The 27,809-nt window shown below is 39.4% G+C and overlaps 1 protein-coding gene across 1 annotated transcript in view; it reads right to left on the reverse strand.

The window, feature by feature from the left end:
* The window catches only part of STAG1 (stromal antigen 1), a 788,714-nt gene that overhangs the window by 658,215 nt on the left and 102,690 nt on the right, over window positions 1–27,809 (reverse strand). The window contains exon 7 of the mRNA XM_053709754.1: window positions 15,935–16,014. Within this exon, the coding sequence (XP_053565729.1) occupies window positions 15,935–16,014 (80 nt within the window). The remainder of the gene's footprint in view (window positions 1–15,934; window positions 16,015–27,809) is intronic.

A 27,809-nucleotide genomic window follows, 5' to 3' on the forward strand; every position in this document is an offset into this window, starting at 1 on the left:
TCTGAGAATAGCACAGAGATCTAAAACATTGATTGGTAATCTCGCCTCTTGAGATTTCCAAAACCCCTTGCGCTGTCAGAGATCCCCAAGCAGCTCCCCAACCTGAAAGACTTGCATCTGTAGAGATCATAGTCCAGGTTAGCTGAACAAAGAAGCCCCTTGAACTAAACGCTGGTGATTTACCACCACGTTAGAGTGTGTCAAATAGTGGGATTTAAGGATATTAATTGAGATATCTTAATATAATCCCTGCACCATGGATTCAGCAAACAAAGCTGGAGAAGTCTCATATAAGAACGGGCAAAGGGAAATGCGTCCAATGCTGCAGTCATGAGACCTAAATTTTCCATGCACATAACCATTGAAGGAAATGACAGACTTAAGGTGCCGACAGGCTGCAACCACTTTCAAACGTCTCTTGTCTGTTAGAGACAGAGTCATGGACACTGAATCTATCCGGAAACCTAAAAAGGTGACCATTAGTCTGAGGAATCAAGAAACTCTTTGGTAAATTGACCCTCCAACCATGTTTCCGAAGAAACAACACTAGTTGATTAGTGTAAGATTCTGCAGAACGGAGGACTGAGCTAGTACCAATATCATCCAAATAAGGATACACCGCAATACCCTGCTCTCTGGTTTCCATAAAGCAGGGCACCAAAAACTTTTAAAAAAAGATTCTTTGAGCGGCTGCTAATCAAAAAATGGAAAAGCAACAAATTGGTAACGCTTGTCTAGAAAAGAGAATCTCAGAAACTGATAATGATCTGAATGAATCAGAATATGAAGGTATACATCCTGCAATTCAATATGGACCTAAAATGTTCTTCCTGAATAAAAGGCAGAATAGTCCTTAAAGACCCCATTTGAAAATATGTATTCTTACATAATGATTCAAAATTTTCAGATCCAGAATTGGTCTGAATGAAATTTCCTTCATTGAGACAAAGAAAAGATTTGAATAAAAAGCCCCAGACCTTGTCCCTGAAACTCCAGGTCTGAAACACACTTCAGGAAAGCCTGAGCTTTAACTGGATTTGCTGGGATACATAAGAGAAAAAAATCTTCTCACAGGAGGATTTATTCAGAATCCTATTCGAAACCCCTGAGAGACAATACTCTGAAACCATTGATTTGGACCGAATTATCCAAAATAATCTTGAAAAAAAACCTTAATCTGCCCCCTACCAGCTAAACAGGAATGAGAGTCGCACCTTCATGTGGACTTAGGGGCTGGCTTTTTGGTTTCTTAAATGGGTTGGATTTATTCCATTTAAAGAAGGTTTCCAACTGGAAACAGATTCCATAGGGAAGGATTAGGTTTTTGTTCCTTAATAGAAAAAAAAGAACGAAAACAATTTAGAAGCTTAATATTTACCCTTAGGTCTCTTATTACCTTGAAAAGAAGAAATCGCAATCTAGACTTAAAGTCATAACAGCATTCCAAGGTTTAAGCCTCAAACTCTTGTAGCTAAGAATAGCTAAAGACATAGATCTAACATAAATCTTAAGGATATCAAAAAATGGCATCAGAACTGATTAATATGTTGCAGAAAGCGAACAATACTAAATAAATCAGAATCCAATTCTTGTTGCGCTAAATCTCCAACAAAAAAGTTGATGCAGCTGCAACATCAGCCAAAGAAAATGCAGACCTGAGACGACCTGAATATAAATAAGCTTTCCTTAGATAAGATTCAAGTCTCCTATCTTAAAGAACTTAAGTACTATCTTCCATAGGAATAGAGGTACATTCAGCAAGAGTAGAAATAGCCCCAACAAGTTGAGGATCTTTTCCCAAAACTCTATAGAAATTGCTGGTAAAAAATGTACAATTTTTTAAACCTTGAAGAAGGAATAAAATAAGTACCGTTACCCTGCTAATTCCATTCCTTAGAAATGATAAGAGAAATAGCATCAGGAACGGAAAAAAACCTCTGGAGCAATCACAGGAGGTTTAAAAAACCCAGAATTTACTAGTTCTTATATCAAGAGCACTAGTATCCATGATATCCAAAATAATTAACACCTTTTTTAAAAAAGAACGAAAATACTTCATTTTAAATAAGTAAATTTGTTACTGTCAATATCTCGGGTCACTAACGACGCAAACCTGAGTGGACCTCTGCGTCAATTACGACGCCGGAAATGACGAACTTGCATCAACGGACGTGCCTTTCGCGCCAAAAAATTATCGCGCCAAGAATGACGCATTAAAGTGTAGCATTTGGCGCACCCGCGAGCCTAAGTCAGCCCGCAATTTTAAACAAAGTAGTCAATTGAAAAAAAAAAAAGACTAAACCACAGGTAAGAAAAATATTTCTTAATATTAACGTTCCCAAATATGAAACTGACAGTCTGCAGAAGGAAATGCATGAACCTGACTCATGGCAAATATAAGTACAATACATATTATTTAGAACTTTATATAAATGCATAAAGTGCCAAACCATAGCTGAGGTGTCTTAAAGGGACAGTCAAGTCCAAAAAAAAAACTTTCATGATTTAAATAGGGCATGTAATTTTAAACAACTTCCCAATTTACTTATATCACCAATTTTGCTTTTTCTCTTGGTATTTTTAGTTGAAAGATAAAACTAGGAGGTTCATATGCTAATTTCTTAGACCTTGAAGACTGCCTCTAATCTGAATACATTTTGACCACTAGAGGGCATTAGTTCACATGTTTCATATACATAACATTGAGCTCATGCACGTAAAGTGACCTAGGACTGAGCACTGATTGGCTAAACTGCATGTCTGTCAAAATAACTGAAATAAGAGGCAGTCAGCAGAAGCTTAGATACAAGATAATTACAGAGGTAAAAAGTATATTAATATAACTGTGTTGGTTGCGCAAAACTGGGGAATGGGTAATAAAGGGATTATCTTTTTAAACAACAAAAATTCTGGTGTTGACTGTCCCTTTAAGTAATAAAAAACATACTTACCAAAAGACACCCATCCACATATAGCAGATAGCCAAACCAGTACTAAAACAGTTATCAGTAGAGGTAATGGTAAATTAAGAGTATATCGTCGATCTGAAAAGGGAGGTAGGAGATGAATCTCTACGACCGATAACAGAGAAACTATGAAATAGACACCCGTTAGGGAAATCATCATATTCATAAGTGATACTCCCTTCACGTCCCTCTGACATTCGCTGTACTCTGAAAGGAATCGGGCTTCAACAATGCTGAGAAGCGCATATCAACGTAGAAATCTTAGCACAAACTTACTTCACCACCTCCATAGGAGGCAAAGTTTGTAAAACTGAATTGTGGGTGTGATGAGGGGTGTATTTATAGGCATTTTTGAGGTTTGGGAAACTTTGACCCTCCTGGTAGTATTGTATATCCCATATGTCATTAGCTGATGGACTCTTGACAATTACATGAAAGAAAGCTGAACATGAAAAGGAACTTCATCTTTCAGCATGACAACGACCCAAAGCATACATCCAAATCAACAAAGTAATGGCTTCACCAGAAGAAGATTAAAGTTTTGGGATGGCCCAGCCAGAGCCCAGACCTGAATCCAATTCAAAATCTGTGGGGTGATCTGAAGAGGGCTGTGCACAGGAGATGCCCTAACATACTGACAGATTTAGAGTGTTTTTGCAAAGAAGAGTGGGCAAATCTTGCCACGCTAAAAAAACCCATAATTTATGCTTACCTGATAAATTTATTTCTCTTGTAGTGTATCCAGTCCACGGATCATCCATTACTTGTGGGATATATTCCCTTCCCAACAGGAAGTTGTAAGAGGATCACTCACAGCAGAGCTGCCATATAGCTCCTCCCCTACATGTCATATCCAGTCATTCGACCAAAACAAGAAAGGAGAAACCATAGGGTGCAGTGGTGACTGGAGTTTTTAATTAAAATTTAGATCTGCCTTAAAAAGACAGGGCGGGCCGTGGACTGGATACACTACAAGAGAAATAAATTTATCAGGTAAGCATAAATTATGTTTTCTCTTGTTAAGTGTATCCAGTCCACGGATCATCCATTACTTGTGGGATACCAATACCAAAGCTAAAGTACACGGATGATGGGAGGGACAAGGCAGGAACTTAAACAGAAGGAACCACTGCCTGTAGAACCTTTCTCCCAAAAACAGCCTCCGAAGAAGCAAAAGTTTCAATTTTGTAAAATTTTGAAAAGGTGTGAAGTGAAGACCAAGTCGCAGCCTTGCAAATCTGTTCAACAGAGGCCTCATTTTTAAAGGCCCAGGTGGAAGCCACAGCTCTAGTAGAATGAGCTGTAATCTTTTCAGGGGGCTGCTGTCCAGCAGTCTCATAGGCTAAACGTATTATGCTACGAAGCCAAAAGGAGAGAGAGGTTGCCGAAGCTTTTTGACCTCTCCTCTGACCAGAGTAAACGACAAACAGAATCTTTAGTTGCCTGTAAATAGAACTTCAGGGCACAGACTACGTCCAGATTATGCAAAAGACGTTCCTTCTTTGAAGAAGGATTAGGGCACAATGACGGAACAACAATCTCTTGATTGATATTCCTGTTAGAAACTACCTTAGGTAAAAACCCAGGTTTAGTACGCAGCACTACCTTGTCTGAATGGAAAATCAGATAAGGAGAATCACAATGTAAGGCGGATAACTCAGAGACTCTTCGAGCCGAGGAAATAGCCATCAAAAACAGAACTTTCCAAGATAAAAGCTTAATATCAATGGAATGAAGGGGTTCAAACGGAACTCCTTGGAGAACTTTAAGAACCAAGTTTAAGCTCCACGGAGGAGCAACAGTTTTAAACACAGGCTTAATCCTAGCCAAAGCCTGACAAAATGCCTTGACGTCTGGAACTTCTGCCAGACGCTTGTGCAAAAGAATAGACAGAGCAGAAATCTGTCCCTTTAACGAACTAGCAGATAAGCCCTTTTCCAAACCCTCTTGTAGAAAGGACAATATCCTAGGAATCCTAACCTTACTCCATGAGTAACTCTTGGATTCGCACCAATATAAGTATTTACGCTATATCTTAAGGTAGATTTTTCTGGTAACAGGCTTCCGTGCCTGTATTAAGGTATCAATAACTGACTCTGAGAAGCCACGCTTTGATAGGATCAAGCGTTCAATCTCCATGCAGTCAGCCTCAGAGAAATTAGATTTGGATGGTTGAAAGGACCTTGTATTAGAAGGTCCTGCCTCAGGGGCAGAGACCATGGTGGACAGGACGACATGTCCACTAGGTCTGCATACCAGGTCCTGCGTGGCCACGCAGGCGCTATCAGAATCACTGATGCTCTCTCCTGTTTGATCTTGGCAATCAGTCGAGGTGCAGCGGAAACGGTGGAAACACATAAGCCATCTTGAAAACCCAAGGGGCTGCTAGAGCATCTATCAGCGCCGCTCCCGGGTCCCTGGACCTGGATCCGTAATGAGGAAGCTTGGCGTTCTGGCGAGACGCCATGAGATCCAGTTCTGGTTTGCCCCAACGATGAATCAGTTGAGCAAACACCTCCGGATGAAGTTCCCACTCCCCCGGATGAAAAGTCTGGCGACTTAGAAAGTCCGCCTCCCAGTTCTCCACGCCTGGGATGTGGATCGCTGACAGGTGGCAAGAGTGAGACTCTGCCCAGCGAATTATCTTTGAGACTTCTAACATCGCTAGGGAACTCCTGGTTCCCCCTTGATGGTTGATGTAAGCCACAGTCGTGATATTGTCCGACTGAAATCTGATGAACCTCAGTGTTGCTAACTGAGGACAAGCTAGAAGAGCATTGAATATTGCTCTTAACTCCAGAATATTTATTGGGAGGAGTTTCTCCTCCTGGGTCCACGATCCCTGAGCCTTCAGGGAGTTCCAGACTGCGCCCCAACCTAGAAGGCTGGCATCTGTTGTTACAATCGTCCAATCTGGCCTGCGAAAGGTCATGCCCTTGGACAGATGGACCCGAGAAAGCCACCAGAGAAGAGAATCTCTGGTCTCCTGATCCAGATTTAGTAGAGGGGACAAATCTGAGTAATCCCCATTCCACTGATTTAGCATGCATAATTGCAACGGTCTGAGATGCAGGCGCGCAAATGGCACTATGTCCATTGCCGCTACCATTAAGCCGATTACTTCCATGCACTGAGCCACTGACGGGCGTGGAATGGAATTAAGCACACGGCAAGCATTTAGAAGTTTTGATAACCTGGACTCAGTCAGGTAAATTTTCATCTCTACAGAATCTATAAGAGTCCCTAGGAAGGAGACTCTTGTGAGTGGTGATAGAGAACTCTTTTCCACGTTCACTTTCCACCCATGCGACCTCAGAAATGCCAGAACTATCTCTGTATGAGACTTGGCCATTTGAAGGCTTGACGCCTGTATCAGGAGGTCGTCTAAATACGGAGCCACCGCTATGCCTCGCGGTCTTAGAACCGCCAGAAGTGAGCCCAGAACCTTTGTAAAGATTCTCGGGGCCGTAGCCAACCCGAAGGGAAGAGCTACAAACTGGTAATGCCTGTCTAGAAAGGCAAATCTCAGGTACCGATAATGATCTTTGTGAATCGGTATGTGAAGGTAGGCATCCTTTAAGTCCACTGTGGTCATGTACTGACCCTCTTGGATCATGGGTAGGATGGTTCGAATAGTTTCCATTTTGAATGATGGAACTCTTAGGAATTTGTTTAAGATCTTTAGGTCCAAGATTGGTCTGAAGGTTCCCTCTTTCTTGGGAACCACAAACAGATTTGAATAAAATCCCTGTCCTCGTTCCGTCCGCGGAACCGGGTGGATTACCCCCATTACTAGGAGGTCTTGTACACAGCGTAGGAATGACTCTTTCTTTATCTGGTTTTCTGATAACCTTGATAGATGGAATCTCCCTCGAGGAGGAGAAGCTTTGAAGTCCAGAAGATATCCCTGAGATATGATCTCCAACGCCCAGGGATCCTGGACATCTCTTGCCCACGCCTGGGCGAAGAGAGAAAGTCTGCCCCCCACTAGATCCGTTTCCGGATAGGGGGCCGTTCCTTCATGCTGTCTTGGGGGCAGTAGTAGGTTTTCTGGCCTGCTTGCCCTTGTTCCAGGACTGGTTAGTTTTCCAGGCCTGTCTGTAACGAGCAACAGTTCCTTCCTGTTTTGGAGCGGAGGAAGTTGATGCTGCTCCTGCCTTGAAATTTCAAAAGGCACGAAAAACATAATTTATGTAAGAACTTACTTGATAAATTCATTTCTTTCATATTAGCAAGAGTCCATGAGCTAGTGACGTATGGGATATACATTCCTACCAGGAGGGGCAAAGTTTCCCAAACCTCAAAATGCCTACAAATACACCCCTCACCACACCCACAAATCAGTTTAACGAATAGCCAAGAAGTGGGGTGATAAGAAAAAAGTGCGAAAGCATATAAAATAAGGAATTGGAATAATTGTGCTTTATACAAAAAAATCATAACCACCACAAAAAGGGTGGGCCTCATGGACTCTTGCTAATATGAAAGAAATGAATTTATCAGGTAAGTTCTTACATAAATTATGTTTTCTTTCATGTAATTAGCAAGAGTCCATGAGCTAGTGACGTATGGGATAATGACTACCCAAGATGTGGATCTTTCCACGCAAGAGTCACTAGAGAGGGAGGGATAAAATAAAGACAGCCAATTCCTGCTGAAAATAATCCACACCCAAAATAAAGTTTAATGAAAAACAAACAGAAGATTCAAACTGAAACCGCTGCCTGAAGTACTTTTCTACCAAAAACTGCTTCAGAAGAAAAAAATACATCAAAATGGTAGAATTTAGTAAAAGTATGCAAAGAGGACCAAGTTGCTGCTTTGCAAATCTGATCAACCGAAGATTCATTCCTAAACACCCAGGAAGTAGAAACTGACCTAGTAGAATGAGCTGTAATCCTTTGAGGCGGAGTTTTACCCGACTCGACATAGGCATGATGAATTAAAGATTTCAACCAAGATGCCAAAGAAATGGCAGAAGCTTTCTGGCCTTTTCTAGAACCGGAAAAGATAACAAATAGACTAGAAGTCTTTCGGAAAGACTTAGTAGCTTCAACATAATATTTCAAAGCTCTAACAACATCCAAAGAATGCAACGATTTCTCCTTAGAATTCTTAGGATTAGGACATAATGAGGGAACCACAATTTCTCTACTAATGTTGTTGGAATTCACAACCTTAGGTAAAAATTCAAAAGAAGTTCGCAACACCGCCTTATCCTGATGAAAAATCAGAAAAGGAGACTCACAAGAAAGAGCAGATAATTCAGAGACTCTTCTGGCAGAAGAGATCGCCAAAAGGAACAAAACTTTCCAAGAAAGTAATTTAATGTCTAATGAATGCATGGGTTCAAAAGGAGGAGCTTGAAGAGCCCCCAGAACCAAATTCAAACTCCAAGGAGGAGAAATTGACTTAACGACAGGTTTTATATGAACCAAAGCTTGTACAAAACAATGAATATCAGGAAGATTAGCAATCTTTCTGTGAAAAAGAACAAAAAGAGCAGAGATTTGTCCTTTCAAAGAACTTGCGGACAAACCTTTATCTAAACCATCCTGAAGAAACTGTAAAATTCTCGGAATTCTAAAAGAATGCCAAGAAAAATGATGAGAAAGACACCAAGAAATATAAGTCTTCCAGACTCTATAATATATCTCTCTAGATACAGATTTACGAGCCTGTAACATAATATTAATCACAGAGTCAGAGAAACCTCTTTGACCAAGAATCAAGCGTTCAATCTCCATACCTTTAAATTTAAGGATTTGAGATCCTGATGGAAAAAAGGACCTTGCGACAGAAGGTCTGGTCTTAACGTAAGAGTCCACGGATGGCAAGAGGCCATCCGGACAAGATCCGCATACCAAAACCTGTGAGGCCATGCCGGAGCTACCAGCAGAACAAACGAGCATTCCTTCAGAATCTTGGAGATTACTCTTGGAAGAAGAACTAGAGGCGGAAAGATATAGGCAGGATGATACTTCCAAGGAAGTGATAATGCATCCACTGCCTCCGCCTGAGGATCCCGGGATCTGGACAGATACCTGGGAAGTTTCTGGTTTAGATGAGATGCCATCAGATCTATTTCTGGAAGTTCCCACATTTGAACAATCTGAAGAAATACCTCTGGGTGAAGAGACCATTCGCCCGGATGCAACGTTTGGGGACTGAGATAATCCGCTTCCCAATTGTCTATACCTGGGATATGAACCGCAGAGATTAGACAGGAGCTGGATTCCGCCCAAACCAGAATTCGAGATACTTCTTTCATAGCCAGAGGACTGTGAGTCCCTCCTTGATGATTGATGTATGCCACAGTTGTGACATTGTCTGTCTGAAAACAAATGAACGATTCTCTCTTCAGAAGAGGCCAAGACTGAAGAGCTCTGAAAATTGCACGGAGTTCCAAAATATTGATCGGTAATCTCACCTCCTGAGATTCCCAAACTCCTTGCGCCGTCAGAGATCCCCACACAGCTCCCCAACCTGTAAGACTTGCATCTGTTGAAATTACAGTCCAGGTCGGAAGAACAAAAGAAGCCCCCTGAATTAAACGATGGTGATCTGTCCACCACGTTAGAGAGTGTCGTACAATCGGTTTTAAAGATATTAATTGAGATATCTTTGTGTAATCCCTGCACCATTGATTCAGCATACAGAGCTGAAGAGGTCGCATGTGAAAACGAGCAAAGGGGATCGCGTCCGATGCAGCAGTCATAAGACCTAGAATTTCCATGCATAAGGCTACCGAAGGGAATGATTGTGACTGAAGGTTTCGACAAGCTGAAATCAATTTTAGACGTCTCTTGTCTGTCAAAGACAGAGTCATGAACACTGAATCTATCTGGAAACCCAGAAAGGTTACCCTTGTCTGAGGAATCAATGAACTTTTTAGTGAATTGATCCTCCAACCATGATCTTGAAGAAACAACACAAGTCGATTCGTATGAGATTCTGCTAAATGTAAAGACTGAGAAAGTACCAAGATATCGTCCAAATAAGGAAATACCACAATACCCTGTTCTCTGATTAGACAGAAGGGCACCGAGAACCTTTGAAAAAATTATTGGAGCTGTAGCTAGGCCAAACGGCAGAGCCACAAACTGGTAATGCTTGTCCAGGAAAGAGAATCTCAGGAACTGATAATGATCTGGATGAATCGGAATATGCAGATATGCATCCTGTAAATCTATTGTGGACATATAATGCCCTTGCTGAACAAAAGGCAAGATAGTCCTTACAGTTACCATTTTGAACGTTGGTATCCTTACATAACGATTCAATATTTTTAGATCCAGAACTGGTCTGAAGGAATTCTCCTTCTTTGGTACAATGAAGAGATTCGAATAAAACCCCAGCCCCTGTTCCAGAACTGGAACTGGCATAATTACTCCAGCCAACTCTAGATCTGAAACACATTTCAGAAATGCTTGAGCTTTCACTGGATTTACTGGGACACGGGAAAGAAAAAATCTCTTTGCAGGAGGTCTTATCTTGAAACCAATTCTGTACCCTTCTGAAACAATGTTCTGAATCCAAAGATTGTGAACAGAATTGATCCAAATTTCTTTGAAAAAACGTAACCTGCCCCCTACCAGCTGAGCTGGAATGAGGGCCGCACCTTCATGTGGACGTAGAAGCTGGCTTTGCTTTTCTAGAAGGCTTGGATTTATTCCAGACTGGAGATGGTTTCCAAACTGAAACTGCTCCTGAGGATGAAGGATCAGGCTTTTGTTCTTTGTTGAAACGAAAGGAACGAAAACGATTATTAGCCCTGTTTTTACCCTTAGATTTTTTATCCTGTGGTAAAAAAGTTCCTTTCCCACCAGTAACAGTTGAGATAATAGAATCCAACTGAGAACCAAATAATTTGTTACCCTGGAAACAAATGGAAAGTAGAGTTGATTTAGAAGACATATCAGCATTCCAAGTTTTAAGCCATAAAGCTCTTCTAGCTAAAATAGCTAGAGACATAAACCTGACATCAACTCTGATAATATCAAAAATGGCATCACAGATAAAATTATTAGCATGTTGAAGAAGAATAATAATATTATGAGAATCATGATCTGTTACTTGTTGCGCTAAAGTTTCCAACCAAAAAGTTGAAGCTGCAGCAACATCAGCCAATGATATAGCAGGTCTAAGATGATTACCTGAACACAGATAAGCTTTTCTTAGAAAGGATTCAATTTTCCTATCTAAAGGATCCTTAAACGAAGTACCATCTGACGTAGGAATAGTAGTACGTTTAGCAAGGGTAGAAATAGCCCCATCAACTTTAGGAATTTTGTCCCAAAATTCTAATCTGTCAGACGGCACAGGATATAATTGCTTAAAACGTTTAGAAGGAGTAAATGAATTACCCAAATTATTCCATTCTCTGGAAATTACTTCAGAAATAGCACCAGGAACAGGAAAAACTTCTGGAATAACTACAGGAGATTTATAGACCTTATCTAAACGTTTAGATTTAGTATCAAGAGGACCAGAATCCTCAATTTCTAAAGCAATTAGTACTTCTTTAAGTAAAGAACGAATAAATTCCATTTTAAATAAATATGAAGATTTATCAGCATCAACCTCTGAGACAGAATCCTCTGAACCAGAAGAGTCATTAGAATCAGAATGATGATGTTCATTTAAAAATTCATCTGTATAAAGAGAAGTTTTAAAAGATTTTTTATGTTTACTAGAAGGAGGAATAACAGACATAGCCTTCTTGACGGATTCAGAAACAAAATCTCTTATGTTATCAGGAACACTCTGAACATTAGATGTTGATGGAACTGCAACAGGTAATGGTACATTACTAAAGGAAATATCTGCATTAACAAGTTTGTCATGACAATTAATACAAACAGCTGGAGGAACAGCTACCAAAAGTTTACAGCAGATGCACTTAGCTTTGGTAGTTCCAGCACCAGACACCGATTTTCCTGAAGTATCTTCTGACTCAGATGCAACGTGAGACATCTTGCAATATGTAAGAGAAAAAACAACATATAAAGCAAAATTGATCAAATTCCTTAAATGACAGTTTCAGGAATGGGAAAAAATGATTGATTCAAATGCATTATCCCAAATATGAAACTGACTGTCTGAAAATAAGGAATGTTGAACATCCTGAGTCAAGGCAAATAAATGTTTGAATACATATATTTAGAACTTTATTAAAAAAGTGCCCAACCATAGCTTAGAGTGTCACAGAAAATAAGACTTACTTACCCCAGGACACTCATCTACATGTTTGTAGAAAGCCAAACCAGTACTGAAACGAGAATCAGTAGAGGTAATGGTATATAAGAGTATATCGTCGATCTGAAAAGGGAGGTAAGAGATGAATCTCTACGACCGATAACAGAGAACCTATGAAATAGACCCCGTAGAAGGAGATCATTGAATTCAAACAGGCAATACTCTCCTCACATCCCTCTGACATTCACTGCACGCTGAGAGGAAAACCGGGCTCCAACCTGCTGCGGAGCGCATATCAACGTAGAATCTAGCACAAACTTACTTCACCACCTCCACAGGAGGCAAAGTTTGTAAAAACTGATTTGTGGGTGTGGTGAGGGGTGTATTTGTAGGCATTTTGAGGTTTGGGAAACTTTGCCCCTCCTGGTAGGAATGTATATCCCATACGTCACTAGCTCATGGACTCTTGCTAATTACATGAAAGAAATTAGACTGTTTGGTCTTTGATTTGGCCCTGTCTTGAGGAAGGGTATGACCCTTATCTCCAGTAATGTCAGCAATAATTTCTTTCAAGCCGGGCCCGAATAAGGTCTGCCCCTTGAAAGGAATATTAAGTAATTTAGATTTAGAAGTCACGTCAGCTGACCAGGATTTAAGCCATAGCGCTCTCCGCGCCTGGATGGCGAATCCGGAGTTCTTAGCCGTTAGTTTAGTCAAATGTACAATGGCATCAGAAACAAATGCATTAGCTAGCTTAAGTGATTTAAGCTTGTCCATAATTTCATCCAATGGAGCTGTGTGAATGGTCTCTTCCAGAGACTCAAACCAGAATGCCGCAGCAGCAGTGACAGGCGCAATGCATGCAAGGGGCTGCAAGATAAAACCTTGTTGAACAAACATTTTCTTAAGGTAACCTAATTTTTTATCCATTGGATCCGAAAAAGCACAACTATCCTCCACCGGAATAGTGGTACGCTTAGCTAGAGTAGAAACTGCTCCCTCCACCTTAGGGACCGTCTGCCATAAGTCCCGTGTAGTGGAGTCTATTGGAAACATATTCCTAAATATAGGAGGTGGGGAAAATGGCACACCGGGTCTATCCCACTCCTTACTAATAATTTCTGTAAGCCTTTTAGGTATAGGAAAAAACGTCAGTACACACCGGCACCGCATAGTATCTATCCAGCCTACACAATTTCTCTGGAATTGCAACTGTGTTACAGTCATTCAGAGCAGCTAAAACCTCCCCAAGCAATACACGGAGGTTCTCAAGCTTAAATTTAAAATTAGAGATCTCTGAATCAGGTTTCCCCGGATCAGATCCGTCACCCACAGAATGAAGCTCTCCGTCCTCATGTTCTGCAAACTGTGACGCAGTATCAGACATGGCTCTTACAGCACCAGCGCGCTCTGCATCTCTCCTAATCCCAGAGCTATCGTGCTTGCCTCTCAATTCTGGCAATCTAGATAATACTTCTGACAGGGTATTATTCATGATTGTAGCCATGTCCTGTAAAGTAATTGCTATGGGCGTCCCTGATGTACTTGGCGCCATATTAGCACGCGCCCCCTGAGCGGGAGGCGAAGGTACTGACACGTGAGGAGAGTTAGTCGGCATAACTTCCCCCTCGTCGTCTGGTGATAATTCTTTTATAGATAAAGACTGACATTTATTATTTAAAGTGAAATCAATACAGTTAGTACACATATTTCTATGGGGCTCCACACTGGCCTTCAAACATAATGAACAAACAGATTCATCTGTGTCAGACATGTTTAAACAGACTAGCAATGAGACTAGCAATGAGACTAGCAAGCTTGGAAAACACTTTAAAATCAGTTTACAAGCAAAATAAAAAACGCTACTGCGCCTTTAAGAAGCACACAACCTGTCTTAAGTTGAAATAACAATGAACCAAATCAGTTATACCAACCAAAATTTCACAGTAAATGTATTAAATTAGCAGAGCATTGCACCCACTTGCAAATGGATGATTAACCCCTTAATACCCAAACCGGATAATCAATAGAGAAAAAAACGTTTTTAAACACAAACACACTGTCACAGGTCTGCTGTGACCGATTACCTCCCTCAAAATGACTTTTGAAGTCCCTTGAGCTCTCTAGAGACGTCCTGGATCATGCAAGAAGAAGCAGGAAGACTGAGTCTGAATTTTTACTGCGCAAAAAAAGCGCTAAAATAGGCCCCTCCCACTTATTATTACAACAGTGGGAAGCCTCAGTTAACTGTTTCTATGCAGAAATTAAGTTAGCCATGTGGAAAAAATATGCCCCAATAAATTTTATCACCAATGTACCTCAAAAAAACGATTAAACATGCCAGCAAACGTTTTAAAAACATCTTTTTTAAAGAGCATGTATCTCTAATGATAAGCCTGATACCAGTCGCTTCTACTGCATTTAAGGCTTTACTATATTACTTCAGTATTAGCAGCATTTTCTTAGTCAAATTCCATTACCTAGAAAATTATTTTACTGCACATACATTAATAAGCCTGATACCAGTCGCTTTCGCTGCATTTAAGGCTTTACTTACATTACTTCGGTATCAGCAGCATTTTCTTAGTCAAATCCATTCCTTAGAAAAATATTTTACTGCACATACCTTAGTTGCAGGATACCCCGCACGCCATTCCCTTTCTGAAGTTACCTCACTCCTCAGAATGTGTGAGAACAGCCAGTGGATCTTAATTACTTCTGCTAAGATCATAGAAAACGCAGGCAGATTCTTCTTCCAAATACTGCTTGAGAAAAAAACATCACACTCCGGTGCCATTTAAAAATAACAAACTTTTGATTGAAGAAATAATTAAGTATAAAAACACCACAGTCCTCTCACGACCTCCATCTATGTTGAGGGTTGCAAGAGAATGACTGGATATGACATGTAGGGGAGGAGCTATATGGCAGCTCTGCTGTGGGTGATCCTCTTGCAACTTCCTGTTGGGAAGGGAATATATCCCACAAGTAATGGATGATCCGTGGACTGGAAACACTTAAGAGAAAAATCATACCCAAAAAGACTGAGTGCTGTAAAAAAATCAAAAGGTGCTTCAATAAAGTATTAGTTTAAGGCTGTTCACACTTATGCAACCATATTATTTAATTTTTTTTATTTTTATTTCCCTTTGCCAAAATTATTTCAGTTTGTTTTTCAATTGAGTTGTACAGTTTATAGGTGGAAAAAGTTCTGAAATGATTTATCTTTGTCTCATTTTTTACATAACAATACAGACACATACATACATATACACACAAATATATACATACAACTGCTTGGTTATACATGGATATTATATAAGCCCAGGCAGGTAATGGTACACTACTAACTTGTTGGAGCGGTTACAATTCCTACCTTGTGGGTGGCATCCAGCTCTGCCCTCCCTGTTGTGTCACAGAATATGCGCAGTGCAGGCAGCAGACGCAGAGCACTTGCGTCCTTCCACCCCTCCCTGCTGTGCTAATTTAGAGCAGAGCTGCCTCCTAATGTGCGAGCGCTTTGAACGCAAAGCCGCCAATTGCTACATGTGTGGCCTCTTTCCTTCCCAGCTACTGCCCCCAGACCCCAATAAAGATAGCCCACCAAGAAATATTCTGGAATTCCACGACGACAATCCAGCCTTGGTGGTGATGCTTTTTTGCTCATCCACCTCAAAAGCAAAGTACTCTTCTTAGGTGAGGATAATCCTAGATTAATTTTTTTAGTTCAGTTCAGACTAAGGTAATAATCTTTTCTATTTAGTACTTACTGGAGGATGAGTGTAACGAGGCGAATTGCTTCAACAGCAACATCATATTCTTTATCAAGAGTCATGGAAACAATCCGATCCTGAACAAAACAAAAACACATCACTATTAAACATAACAAATACTAATTTATCATTAATTGCTTACATTTTAAACTATACTATGTATTGTAAATATTTTTCAACTTCCATATAATAGTATGGTCTTGGTTATCCAGAAATCATCAAATGGTTGTGTAACATTACTACTTCAGGCACATCAGAAGTGTCTAACCTGTTACTGAATACCGATCTTAAAGGGACATGAAAGTCAGAGTATATCAATTTTATAAAAAAGTGTCCAATGTACTTATATTTTCAAATTTGCTTTGTTCCTTTAGTATTCTTTGTTGAAGAAATACCTAGGTAGGTGTCTGGGGCACTATATGGAAAGGAAATTGTGGTCTTTCAAATGGATAACATTCTTGCCATACTGCTGCCATATAGTGCTCGAGACACGTACACACTTCTGAGCTTAAATCCCTACTTTTACAAAGTTGTTTAAAATTGCATGCTCTATCTGAATCCTGAAGGGAACAATGAATTTCATGTCCTTTTGTTTTATGCAAGCAACAGTGCAATATAGTACCCTAACGTTACACTGCCAGTTGAAAGATGTTCGTGGTTACCTGAATTTTTAACCTAATTGTGCCCAGAAATCTCACCCTAACATTGCCAGTCCACAAATATACTAGTTTCTAATTGTTTGGTAATGGGCAGCTAAGTGTTTACAACATAGAATATATGGTGTGGGTAAGCATATTTCAACATTCAAATTAGGAAGCAGTCCCTGAGAGGAACCTATACCATATATTAAATGAAAAAACATAATTTATGTAAGAACTTACCTGATAAATTCATTTCTTTCATATTGGCAAGAGTCCATGAGCTAGTGACGTATGGGATATACATTCCTACCAGGAGGGGCAAAACCTCAAAATGCCTATAAATACACCCCTCACCACACCCACAATTCAGTTTAACGAATAGCCAAGAAGTGGGGTGATAAGAAAGGAGCAAAAGGATCAACAAGGAATTGGAATAATTGTGCTTTATACAAAAAATCATAACCACCACAAAAAGGGTGGGCCTCATGGACTCTTGCTAATATGAAAGAAATTAATTTATCATGTAAGTTCTTACATAAATTTTCTTTCATGTAATTGGCAAGAGTCCATGAGCTAGAGACGTATGGGATAGCAGATATCCAAGATGTGGAACTTCCACACAAGAGTCACTAGAGAGGGAGGGATTAAATAAAGACAGCCAATTCCGCTGAAAAAATAATCCATAACCCAAATCAAAAAGATTTAATTTTAAAATGAAAAAAAAAAAATGAAATTATAAGCAGAAGAATCAAACTGAAACAGCTGCCTGAAGAACTTTTCTACCAAAAACTGCTTCGGAAGAAGAAAAAAACATCAAAATGGTAGAATTTAGTAAAAGTATGCAAAGAAGACCAAGTTGCTGCTTTGCAAATCTGATCAACAGAAGCTTCATTCTTAAAAGCCCAGGAAGTAGAAACTGACCTAGTAGAATGAGCCGTAATCCTTTGAGGCAGGGATTTACCCGACTCCACATAAGCATGATGAATCAAAGACTTTAACCAAGATGCCAAAGAAATGGCAGAAGCCTTCTGACCTTTCCTAGAACCAGAAAAGATAACAAATAGACTAGAAGTCTTCCTGAAATCTTTAGTAGCTTCAACATAATATTTCAAAGCTCTAACTACATCCAAAGAATGTAAAGATCTCTCCAGAGAATTCTTAGGATTAGGACACAAAAGGGACAATTTCTCTACTAATGGTTAGAATTCACAACTTTAGGTAAAAAATTAAATGAAGTCCGCAACACCGCCTTATCCGGATGAAAAATAAGAAAAGTAGATTCACAAGAAAGAGCAGATAACTCAAACTCTTCTAGCAGAAGAGATGGCCAAAAGGAATAAAACTTTCCAAGAAAGTAATTTAATATCCAGAGAATGCATAGGTTCAAACGGAGGAGCCTGTAAGGCCCTCAGAACCAAATTAAGACTCCAAGGAGGAGAAATTGACTTAATGACAGGCTTAATACGAACCAAAGCCTGTACAAAACAATGAATATCAGGATGATTAGCAATCTGTGAAAAAGTACAGAAAGAGCAGAGATTTGTCCTTTCAAGGAACTTGCAGACAAACCTTTTTCCAAACCATCCTGAAGAAACTGTAAAATTCTAGGAATTCTAAAAGAATGCCAAGAGAATTTATGAGAAGAACACCAAGAAATGTAAGTCTTCCAAACTCGGTAATAGATCTTTCTAGACACAGATTTACGAGCCTGTAACATAGTATTAATCACTGAATCAGAGAAACCTCTATGACTAAGTATTAAGCGTTCAATCTCCATACCTTCAAATTTAATGATTTGAGATCCTGATGGAAAAATGGGCCTTGAGATAGAAGGTCTGGCCTTAACGGAAGTGTCCAAGGTTGGCAACTGGCCATCCGAACGAGATCCGCATACCAAAACCTGTGTCGCCATGCTGGAGCCACCAGCAGTACAAACGAACGCTCCATTAAGATTTTGGAAATCACTTTTGGAATAAGAACTAGAAGCGGAAAGATATAAGCAGGTTGATAATTCCAAGGAAGTGACAACGCATCCACCGCTTCCGCCTGAGGATCCCTGGATCTAGACAGATACCTGGGAAGTTTCTTGTTTAGATGAGAGGCCATCAGATCTATTTCTGGAAGTCCCCACATCTGAACAATCTGAGAAAACACATTTGGATGGAGAGACCACTCCCCTGGATGTAAAGTCTGGCGGCTGAGATAATCCGCCTCCCAATTGTCTACACCTGGGATATGCACCGCAGAAATTAGACAGGAGCTGGATTCCGCCCAAGCAAGTATCCAAGATACTTCTTTCATAGCTTGGGGACTGTGAGTCCCACCCTGATGATTGACATAAGCCACAGATGTGATGTTGTGTGTCTGAAAACAAATGAACGGTTCTCTCTTTAGCAGAGGCCAAAACTGAAGAGCCCTGAAAATTGCACAGAGTTCTAAAATATTTATTGGTAATCTCGCCTCTTGAGATTTCCAAACCCCTTGTGCTGTCAGATCCCCAAACAGCTCCCCAACCTGAAAGACTCGCATCTGTTGAGATCACAGTCCAGGTTGGCCGAACAAAAGAAGCCCCTTGAACCAAACGATGGTGATCTATCCACCATGTCAGAGAGTGTCGTACATTGGGATTCAAGGATATTAATTGTGATATCTTTGTATAATCCCTGCACCACTGATTCAGCATGCAAAGCTGTAGAGGTGATGTGAAAACGAGCAAAGGGGATCGCATCCGATGCTGCAGTCATGAGACCTAAAACTTCCATGCACATAGCCACTGAAGGGAATGACTGAGACTGAAGGTGCCGGCATGCTGCAACCAATTTTAAATGTCTCTTGTCTGTTAGAGACAGAGTCATGGACACTGAATCTATCTGGAAGCCTAATAAGGTATCAAGAAGGTATCAAGAAACTTTTTGGTAAATTGATCCTCCAACCATGTTTCCGAAGAAACAACACTAGTTGATTTGTGTGAGATTCTGCAATATGTAAAGACTGAGCTAGTACCAAGATATCGTCCAAATAAGGAAACACCGCAATACCCTGTTCTCTGATTACAGATAGTAGGGCACCCAGAACCTTTGAAAAGAATCTTGGAGCTGTTGCTAGGCCAAAATGGAAGAGCAACAAATTGGTAATGCTTGTCTAGAAAAGAGAATCTCAGAAACTGATAGTGTTCTGGATGAATCGGAATATGAAGGTATGCATCCTGCAAGTCTATTGTGGACATATAATGTCCTTGCTGAATAAAAGGCAGAATAGTCCTTATAGTCATCATCTTGAAAGTTGGTACTCTTACATAACTATTCAAAATTTTCAGATCCAGAACTGGTCTGAATAAATTTTCCTTTCTTTGGTACAATGAATAGGTTTGAATAAAACCCCAAACCTTGTTCCTGAGGAGGAACTGGCATGATTACCCCTAAAGACTCCAGGTCTGAAACACACTTCAGAAAAGCCTGAGCTTTTACTGGATTTACAGGGATGCGTGAGAAAAAATCTTCACAGGAGGTCTTACTTTGAACCTGTTCGATACCCTTGAGAGACAATGCTCTGAACCCAATGATTTTGGACAGATTTTATCCAAAAATCCTTGAAAAACACAATTTATGCTTACCTGATAAATGTATTTCTCTTGTGGTGTATCCAGTCCACGGATCATCCATTACTTGTGGGATATTCTCCTTCCCAACAGGAAGTTGCAAGAGGACACCCACAGCAGAGCTGCTATATAGGTCCTCCCTTAACTGCCATATCCAGTCATTCGACCGAAACAAGTCGAGAAAGGAGAAACCATAGGGTGCAGTGGTGACTGTAGTTTAATCTAAAATTTTGACCTGCCTTAAAATGACAGGGCGGGCCGTGGACTGGATACACCACAAGAGAAATAAATGTATCAGGTAAGCATAAATTGTGTTTTCACTTGTAAGGTGTATCCAGTACACGGATCATCCATTACTTGTGGGATACCAATACCAAAGCTAAAGTACACGGATGAAGGGAGGGACAAGGCAGGTACTTAAACGGAAGGTACCACTGCCTGTAGAACCTTTCTCCCAAAAATAGCCTCCGAAGAAGCAAAAGTATCAAATTTGTAGAATTTGGAAAAAGTATGAAGCTGAGACCAAGTCGCCGTCTTGCAAATCTGTTCAACAGAAGCCGCATTTTTAAAGGTCCAAGTGGAAGCCAAAGCTCTAGTAGAATGAGCTGTAATCCTTTCAGGAGGCTGCTGTCCAGCAGTATCATAGGCTAAGCGGATTATGCTTCTTAGCCAAAAAGAGGTTGCCGAAGCCTTTTTGACCTCTTCTCTGTCCAGAGTGAACAACAAACAAAGCAGATGTTTGACGAAAATCTTTAGTAGCTTGTAAGTAAAACTTTAAAGCACGAACCACGTCCAGATTATGTAAGACACGTTCCTTCTTTGAAGAAGGATTAGGACACAATGATGGAACAACAATCTCTTGATTGATATTCTTAGTAGATACCACCTTAGGCAAAAACCCATGTTTTGTACGCAGAACTACCTTATCTGCATGGAAGATCAGATAAGGAGAATCACATTGTAAAGCAGATAACTCGGAGACTCTATGAGCCGAGGAAATAGCCATCAAAAAAAGAACTTTCCAAGATAAAAGCTTGATATCTATGGAATGAAGAGGTTCAAACGGAACCCCTTGAAGAACTTTAAGAACCAAATTTAAGTTCCATGGGGGAGCAACAGGTTTAAACACAGGCTTGATTCTAACCAACGCCTGACAAAACGCCTGAACGTCTGGAACATCCGTCAGACGCTTGTGCAAAAGAATAGACAGTGCAGAGATCTGTCCCTTTAAAGAATTAGCTGATAATCTTTTCTCCAAACCCTCTTGGAGAAAAAATAATATCCTGGGAATCCTGACCTTACTCCATGAGTAGCCCTAGGATTCACACCAATAAAGATATTTTAACTGCGCAAAAAAAGCTCTAAAATAGGACCCTCCCACTCATACTACAACAGTGGAAAACCTCAGGAAACTGTTTCTAGGCAAAATTCAAGCCAGCCATGTGGAAAAACTTGGCCCCAATAAGTTTGATCACCAAAGCATATATAAAAACGATTAAACATGCCAGCAAACGTTTTATATTGCCATATTATCAGAGTATATATCTCTGGTAGTAAGCCTGATACAAGTCGCTATTAAATCACTGTTTTAGGCTTAACTTACATTAATCAGGTACCAGCAGCATTTTCTAGTCCCTAGAAAAACTTAAAACTGCACATACCTCAATAGCAGGATAACCTGCACGCCATTCTCCCTCTGAAGTTACCTCACTCCTCAGACATATGTGAGAACAGCAGTGGATTGGATCTTAGTTACAAGCTGCTAAGATCAAAGAAAAACGCAGGCAGATTCTTCTTGTAAATACTGCCTGAGATAAAATAGTACAACTCCGGTACTATTTGAAAATAAACTTTTTATTGAAGAAAAAACTAACTATATTTTACCACTCTCCTCTTACTACCTCCATCTTTGTTGAGAGTTGCAAGAGAGTGACTGGATATGGCAGTTATATAGCAGCTCTGCTGTCGGTGTCCTCTTGCAACTTCCTGTTGGGAAGGAGAATATCCCACAAGTAATGGATGATCCGTGGACTGGATACACCTTACAAGAGAAAATCTTATTCTGCACCCTACCAGCTGAGCTGGAATGAGGGCCGCACCTTAATGCGGACTTAGGGCAGACTTTGGTTTCCTAAATAGCTTGGATTTATTCCAATTTGAGGAAGGCTTCCAATTGGAAGCAGATTCCTTGGGAGGAGGATTGAGTTTTGGTTCCTTAGTCTGACGAAAGGAACGAAAACGGTTAGAAGCCTTAGATTTACCCTTAGGTTTTTTATCCTGAGGCAGCAAAACTCCTTTTGCGCCAGTGATAGTTGAAACAGTTGAATGTTGACGGAACAGCAACAGGTAATGTAACAGTACTAAAGGAAATTTTATCTGCATTAATAAGTTTGACATGACATGCAATACAAATAACAGCTGGAGAAACAGATACCAAAAGTTTATAGCAGATACACTTAGCTTGGTAGCTCCAGCACTGTGCAGTGACTTTCCTGAAGTAACTTCTGACTCAGTTGCAACGTGGAACATCTTGCAATATGTAAAAGAAAAAAACAACATATAAAGCAAAATTGATCAAATTCCTTAAATGACAGTTTCAGGAATGGGAAAAAATGCCAAAGAACAAGCTTCTAGCAACCAGAAGCAATAAAAAAAATGAGACTTAAATAATGTGGAGACAAAAGTGACGCCCATATTTTTTCGCGCCTAAATGCTTTTTGGCGCCAAAAATGACGCCACATCCGGAACGCCGACATTTTTGGCGCAAAATAATGTCAAAGAATGACGCAACTTCCGGCGACACGTATGACGCCGGAAACGGAAATAGAATTTTTGCGCCAAAAAAGTCAGCGCCAAGAATGACGCAATAAAATGAAGCATTTTCAGCCCCCGCGAGCCTAACAGCCCACAGGGAAAAAGTCAAATTTTAAGGTAAAAAATGTTAAATTAAAATGCATTATCCCAAATATGAAACTGACTGTCTGAAAAATAAGGAAAGTTGAACATTCTGAGTCAAGGCAAATAAATGTTTGAATACATATATTTAGAACTTTATAAACAAAGTGCCCAACCATAGCTAGGAGTGTCACAGAAAATAAGACTTACTTACCCCAGGACACTCATCTACATATAGCAGATAGCCAAACCAGTACTGAAACGAGAATCAGCAGAGGTAATGGTATATATAAGAGTATATCGTCGATCTGAAAAGGGAGGTAAGAGATGAATCTCTACGACCGATAACAGAGAACCTATGAAATAGACCCCTTAGAAGGAGATCACTGCATTCAAATAGGCAATACTCTCCTCACATCCCTCTGACATTCACTGCACGCTGAGAGGAAAACCGGGCTCCAACTTGCTGCGGAGCGCATATCAACGTAGAATCTAGCACAAACTTACTTTACCACCTCCATCGGAGGCAAAGTTTGTAAAACTGAATTGTGGGTGTGGTGAGGGGTGTATTTATAGGCATTTTAAGGTTTGGGAAACTTTGCCCCTCCTGGTAGGAATGTATATCCCATACGTCACTAGCTCATGGACTCTTGCTAATTACATGAAAGAAAATAGAATCCAACTGAGAACCATATAAATTACTACCTTGGAAAGAAAGAGATAGTAATCTAGATTTAGATGTCATATCAGCATTCCAAGATTTAAGCCACAAAGCTCTTCTAGCCAATACAGCTAAAGACATGGATCTAACATCAATTTTGATATAAAAAATGGCATCACAAATAAAATGATTAGCATGTTGCAGTAAGCGAGTAATGCTAGATATGTCAGGATCCAATTCTTGTTGCGCTAAATTCTCCAACCAAAAAGTTGAGGCAGCCGCAACATCAGCCAAAGAAATAGCAGGTCTGAGAAGATGACCTGAATATAAATAGGCCTTCCTTAGATAAGATTCAAGCTTCCTATCTAAAGGATCCTTAAAGGAAGTACTATCTTCCATAGGAATAGTGGTACGTTTAGCAAGAGTAGAAATAGCCCCATCAACTTTGGGGATTTTTTCCCGAAACTCTATAGATTTTGCTGGTAAAGGATACAATTTTTTAAACCTTGAAGGAGGAATAAAAGAAGTACTTGGTTTATTCCATTCCCTAGAAATCATATCAGAAAAAGCCTCAGGAATAGGAAAAACCCCTGGGGAAACCACAGGAGGTTTAAAAACAGCATTTAAACGTTTATTAGACTGAACGTCAGTAGGACTGGTTACCTCAATATCCAAAGTAATTAACACTTCTTTTAATAAAGAACGCATATACTCTATTTTAAATAAATAAGTAGATTTGTCAGTGTCAATGTCTGAGGAAGGATCTTCTGAATCGGATAAATTATTATGTTGCTGGTCATTTGAAATTTCATCAGCAAAATGAGAAGTTTTAAAAGACCTTTTACGTTTATTAGAAGGTGGAAATGCAGACAAAGTCTTCAGAATAAATAAAATTTACAGGTATATCATGTACATTAGAAGTTGAAGGAACTACAACTGGCAATGTACTATTACTGATGGAAACTAGTGATGCACCGAAATGGAAATTCTGGACCGAAACCGAATCCGAAAATCCGGGATGCACTTGGCCGAAAACTGAAACTGATACCGAAAATGTATTTTTTCAAATTTATTTTTTTTTTTTTTTTTTTTTATTGCATAATTAGAGCCAATAAAAAAAGCCCACACTTTTGTTGAAAGTAACACACTAAAATTGGACAAAAATATCTTAAAACAATAATATACTACACAATAATTTTACCAAGAAAAAAAAAAACAGGAAAAAAATAATGCCATTTTTGGCCAAAATGTTTCTGCGACCAAAATTTTGGTGCATCCCTACTTAAAACAATTATAAATATCAATATACTGTATTATTCTTCATTTAGTTCTATGTAACAGAATCACATTTAACAGTTTTTTTTTTACCAATTATCCAAATAAAGTATAGTCATAGAAAACTCATATGCAGAACAGTACGTCAAGTAATAACCTTAAACAGCAGCTCTAGGCTAGCATCAAATTTGAAACATGCTACACAATAATTTTACCGAAAATAACAGGCAAAAAAAACCGAAAACCGAAATAGCCAAAAATGCCATTTTCGGCCGAAACTTTCTGCGGCCGAAATTTCGGTGCATCCCTAATGGAAACACTATCTGCATGTAAAAGTTTATCATGACAACTATTACAAATGACATTTGGTGGAATAATTTCTACACTTTTACAACAAATGCACTTAGCTTTGGTAGACCTGATGTCAGGCAGCAATGTTCCAGCAGAAACTTCTGAGACAGGATCAGATTGGGACATTTTGCTCAATGTAAGAGAAAAAACAACATATAAAGCAAAATTATTGATTTCCTTATATGACAGTTTCAGGAATGGGAAAAAATGCAAAAGCATAGGCCTCTGATAGAGAAAAAAAGCAAGAGGCAAACATTAATGAGGTATTGAAATAATGAAAAAAATTTGGCGCCAAGTATGACGCACAACGTAACGTAAACTTTTTTGGCGCCAAAAATAACCGGAAATGACAAACTTGCGTCACTGACGCCGCCATGTGAAAGGTCTCGGCGTCACGTATGACGCCGGAAATGACGAAGTTGCATCATAAACTTATTTTTCCGCGCCAAAAATATTTTCGCGCCAAGAATGACGCAATAAAGTTTAGCATTTGACGCACCCGCGGGCTAATACCCGCAATTGCAAGAAGTAGTGAATTGAAAAAAAGACTAAACCCCAGGTAAGAAATAAATTCCAAATATGAAACGGACAGTCTGCAGAAGGAAATACATGAACCTGACTCATGGCAAATATAAGTACAATACATATATTTAGAACTTTACATAAATGCATAAAGTGCCAAACCATAGCTGATGTGTCTTAAGTAATAAAAAACACACTTACCAAAAGACACCCATCCACATATAGCAGATAGCCAAACCAGTACTAAAACAGTTATTAGTAGAGGTAATGGTAAATTGAGAGTATATCATCGATTTGAAAAGGGAGAACCTATGAAATAGACCCCCGTTAGGGAAATCATCATATTCAAATAAGTGATACTCCCTTCACGTCCCTCTGACGTTCGCTGTACTATGAGAGGAATCGGGCTTCAACAATGCTGAGAAGCGCATATCAACGTAGAAATCTTAGCACAAACTTACTTCACCACCTCCATAGGAGGCAAAGCTTGTAAAACTGAATTGTGGGTGTGGTGAGGGGTGTATTTATAGGCATTTTGAGGTTTGGGAAACTTTGCCCCTCCTGGTAGGATTGTATATCCCATATGTCATTAGCTCATGGACTCTTGCCAATTACATGAAAGAAATAAGTATGTGATATTTGAAGAAATGATGGGAAAAAGTCCTCATGAGCATTTAAAGATTTCATTTCCCTGCCCATTGTAACATGTAACAGCCATCAGCCAATAACAAGCTCAAAAAAATTTACACTAAACTCTTGCACAAGACTATACACAAAAAATTGGAAAGATGCTTAAAAATAGAATGCCATGCTCTATATAAATCAAATTTTGACTTTTAAAAGGATGTGAGAAACAGATTTTGTATTTTCCTTTCATGATTTTTTTCCCCTTTTTTCTAGTTTACTTATAAAAGTGATGGTAAATCCAAGTATATAACTAACTCTAGGATTTACCATCACTAAAAATAAACATTAGTTTAAGTCATCATTTACTAAAAATGGTGTTAAACTCACCCTGTACTGCAAGTAGATCGCTAACTCAGCGCCTCCGGCCGTCCATGGTACAGCGCTCTTCTTCAATGAGGTGACGTTTCCACCTCTAAACCAATACATATGCATGACAGTGTTCTGTATCCACGAACGGCTATTGGTTTAGAGGTAGAAACGTCACCTCATTGGAGAAAAGCGCTGTGCTGTGGGCGGCTGGAGGAACTGAGTTTGCAATATACTTGCAATACAGATAGGGTGAGTTAACTTTTTTTAGTAAATGACTAAAGCTAATGTTTATTTTTAGTGATGGTAAATCCTAGCGTTTGCACTGTTAACTACATATGAGCTAGATTATGAAAACTGTGGAAAGCAACTACATTTTCAGTACAATTTGTGTAAATCTGATTCAAGCCCCAAATAAAAAATTTGTGCATCATAGAAACTAAACCGTATACAAAAAAGGACATAAAACGCTTTTGTATGGAATTTGTATGGAATTTAAAAGCTTTGTATTTTGAAAAATAATTAATTTAATCTGAAAGCAAAGATGATACTACAGCATCTAACAATTTTTTCTAATCATCTGCCCTTCAAATGCCCTCATATCTGTAGCAGTTGTGTTTTTGTCCCATTAGAATAAGAGTAGGGGCAGTATTAACACACACATATATATATTTTTAGTTTTCATAAACAGCAAAGTTTAAAAGTTTCACATGTTTAAAAACTAAATAGCTTCCACTTATATATCTTTAGCAGTTAGACAAGAAAGCACATAATATCTCCACCACCCCTTTTTCTTGCTTAGAAAAGAAGTCTTCCAAAGCCCTACAGCCCATAAATATGGGGAGTGGAAAAAAGGAAAAATACTTAGTCTTAGCCTAGCAAATACGCAATAAATAATACATATGTAATTACTCTGGGGGTTGGTGTATAAAAGAA

This window comes from Bombina bombina, chromosome 4, assembly GCF_027579735.1.
Source record: "Bombina bombina isolate aBomBom1 chromosome 4, aBomBom1.pri, whole genome shotgun sequence".
Lineage (NCBI taxonomy): Eukaryota > Metazoa > Chordata > Amphibia > Anura > Bombinatoridae > Bombina > Bombina bombina.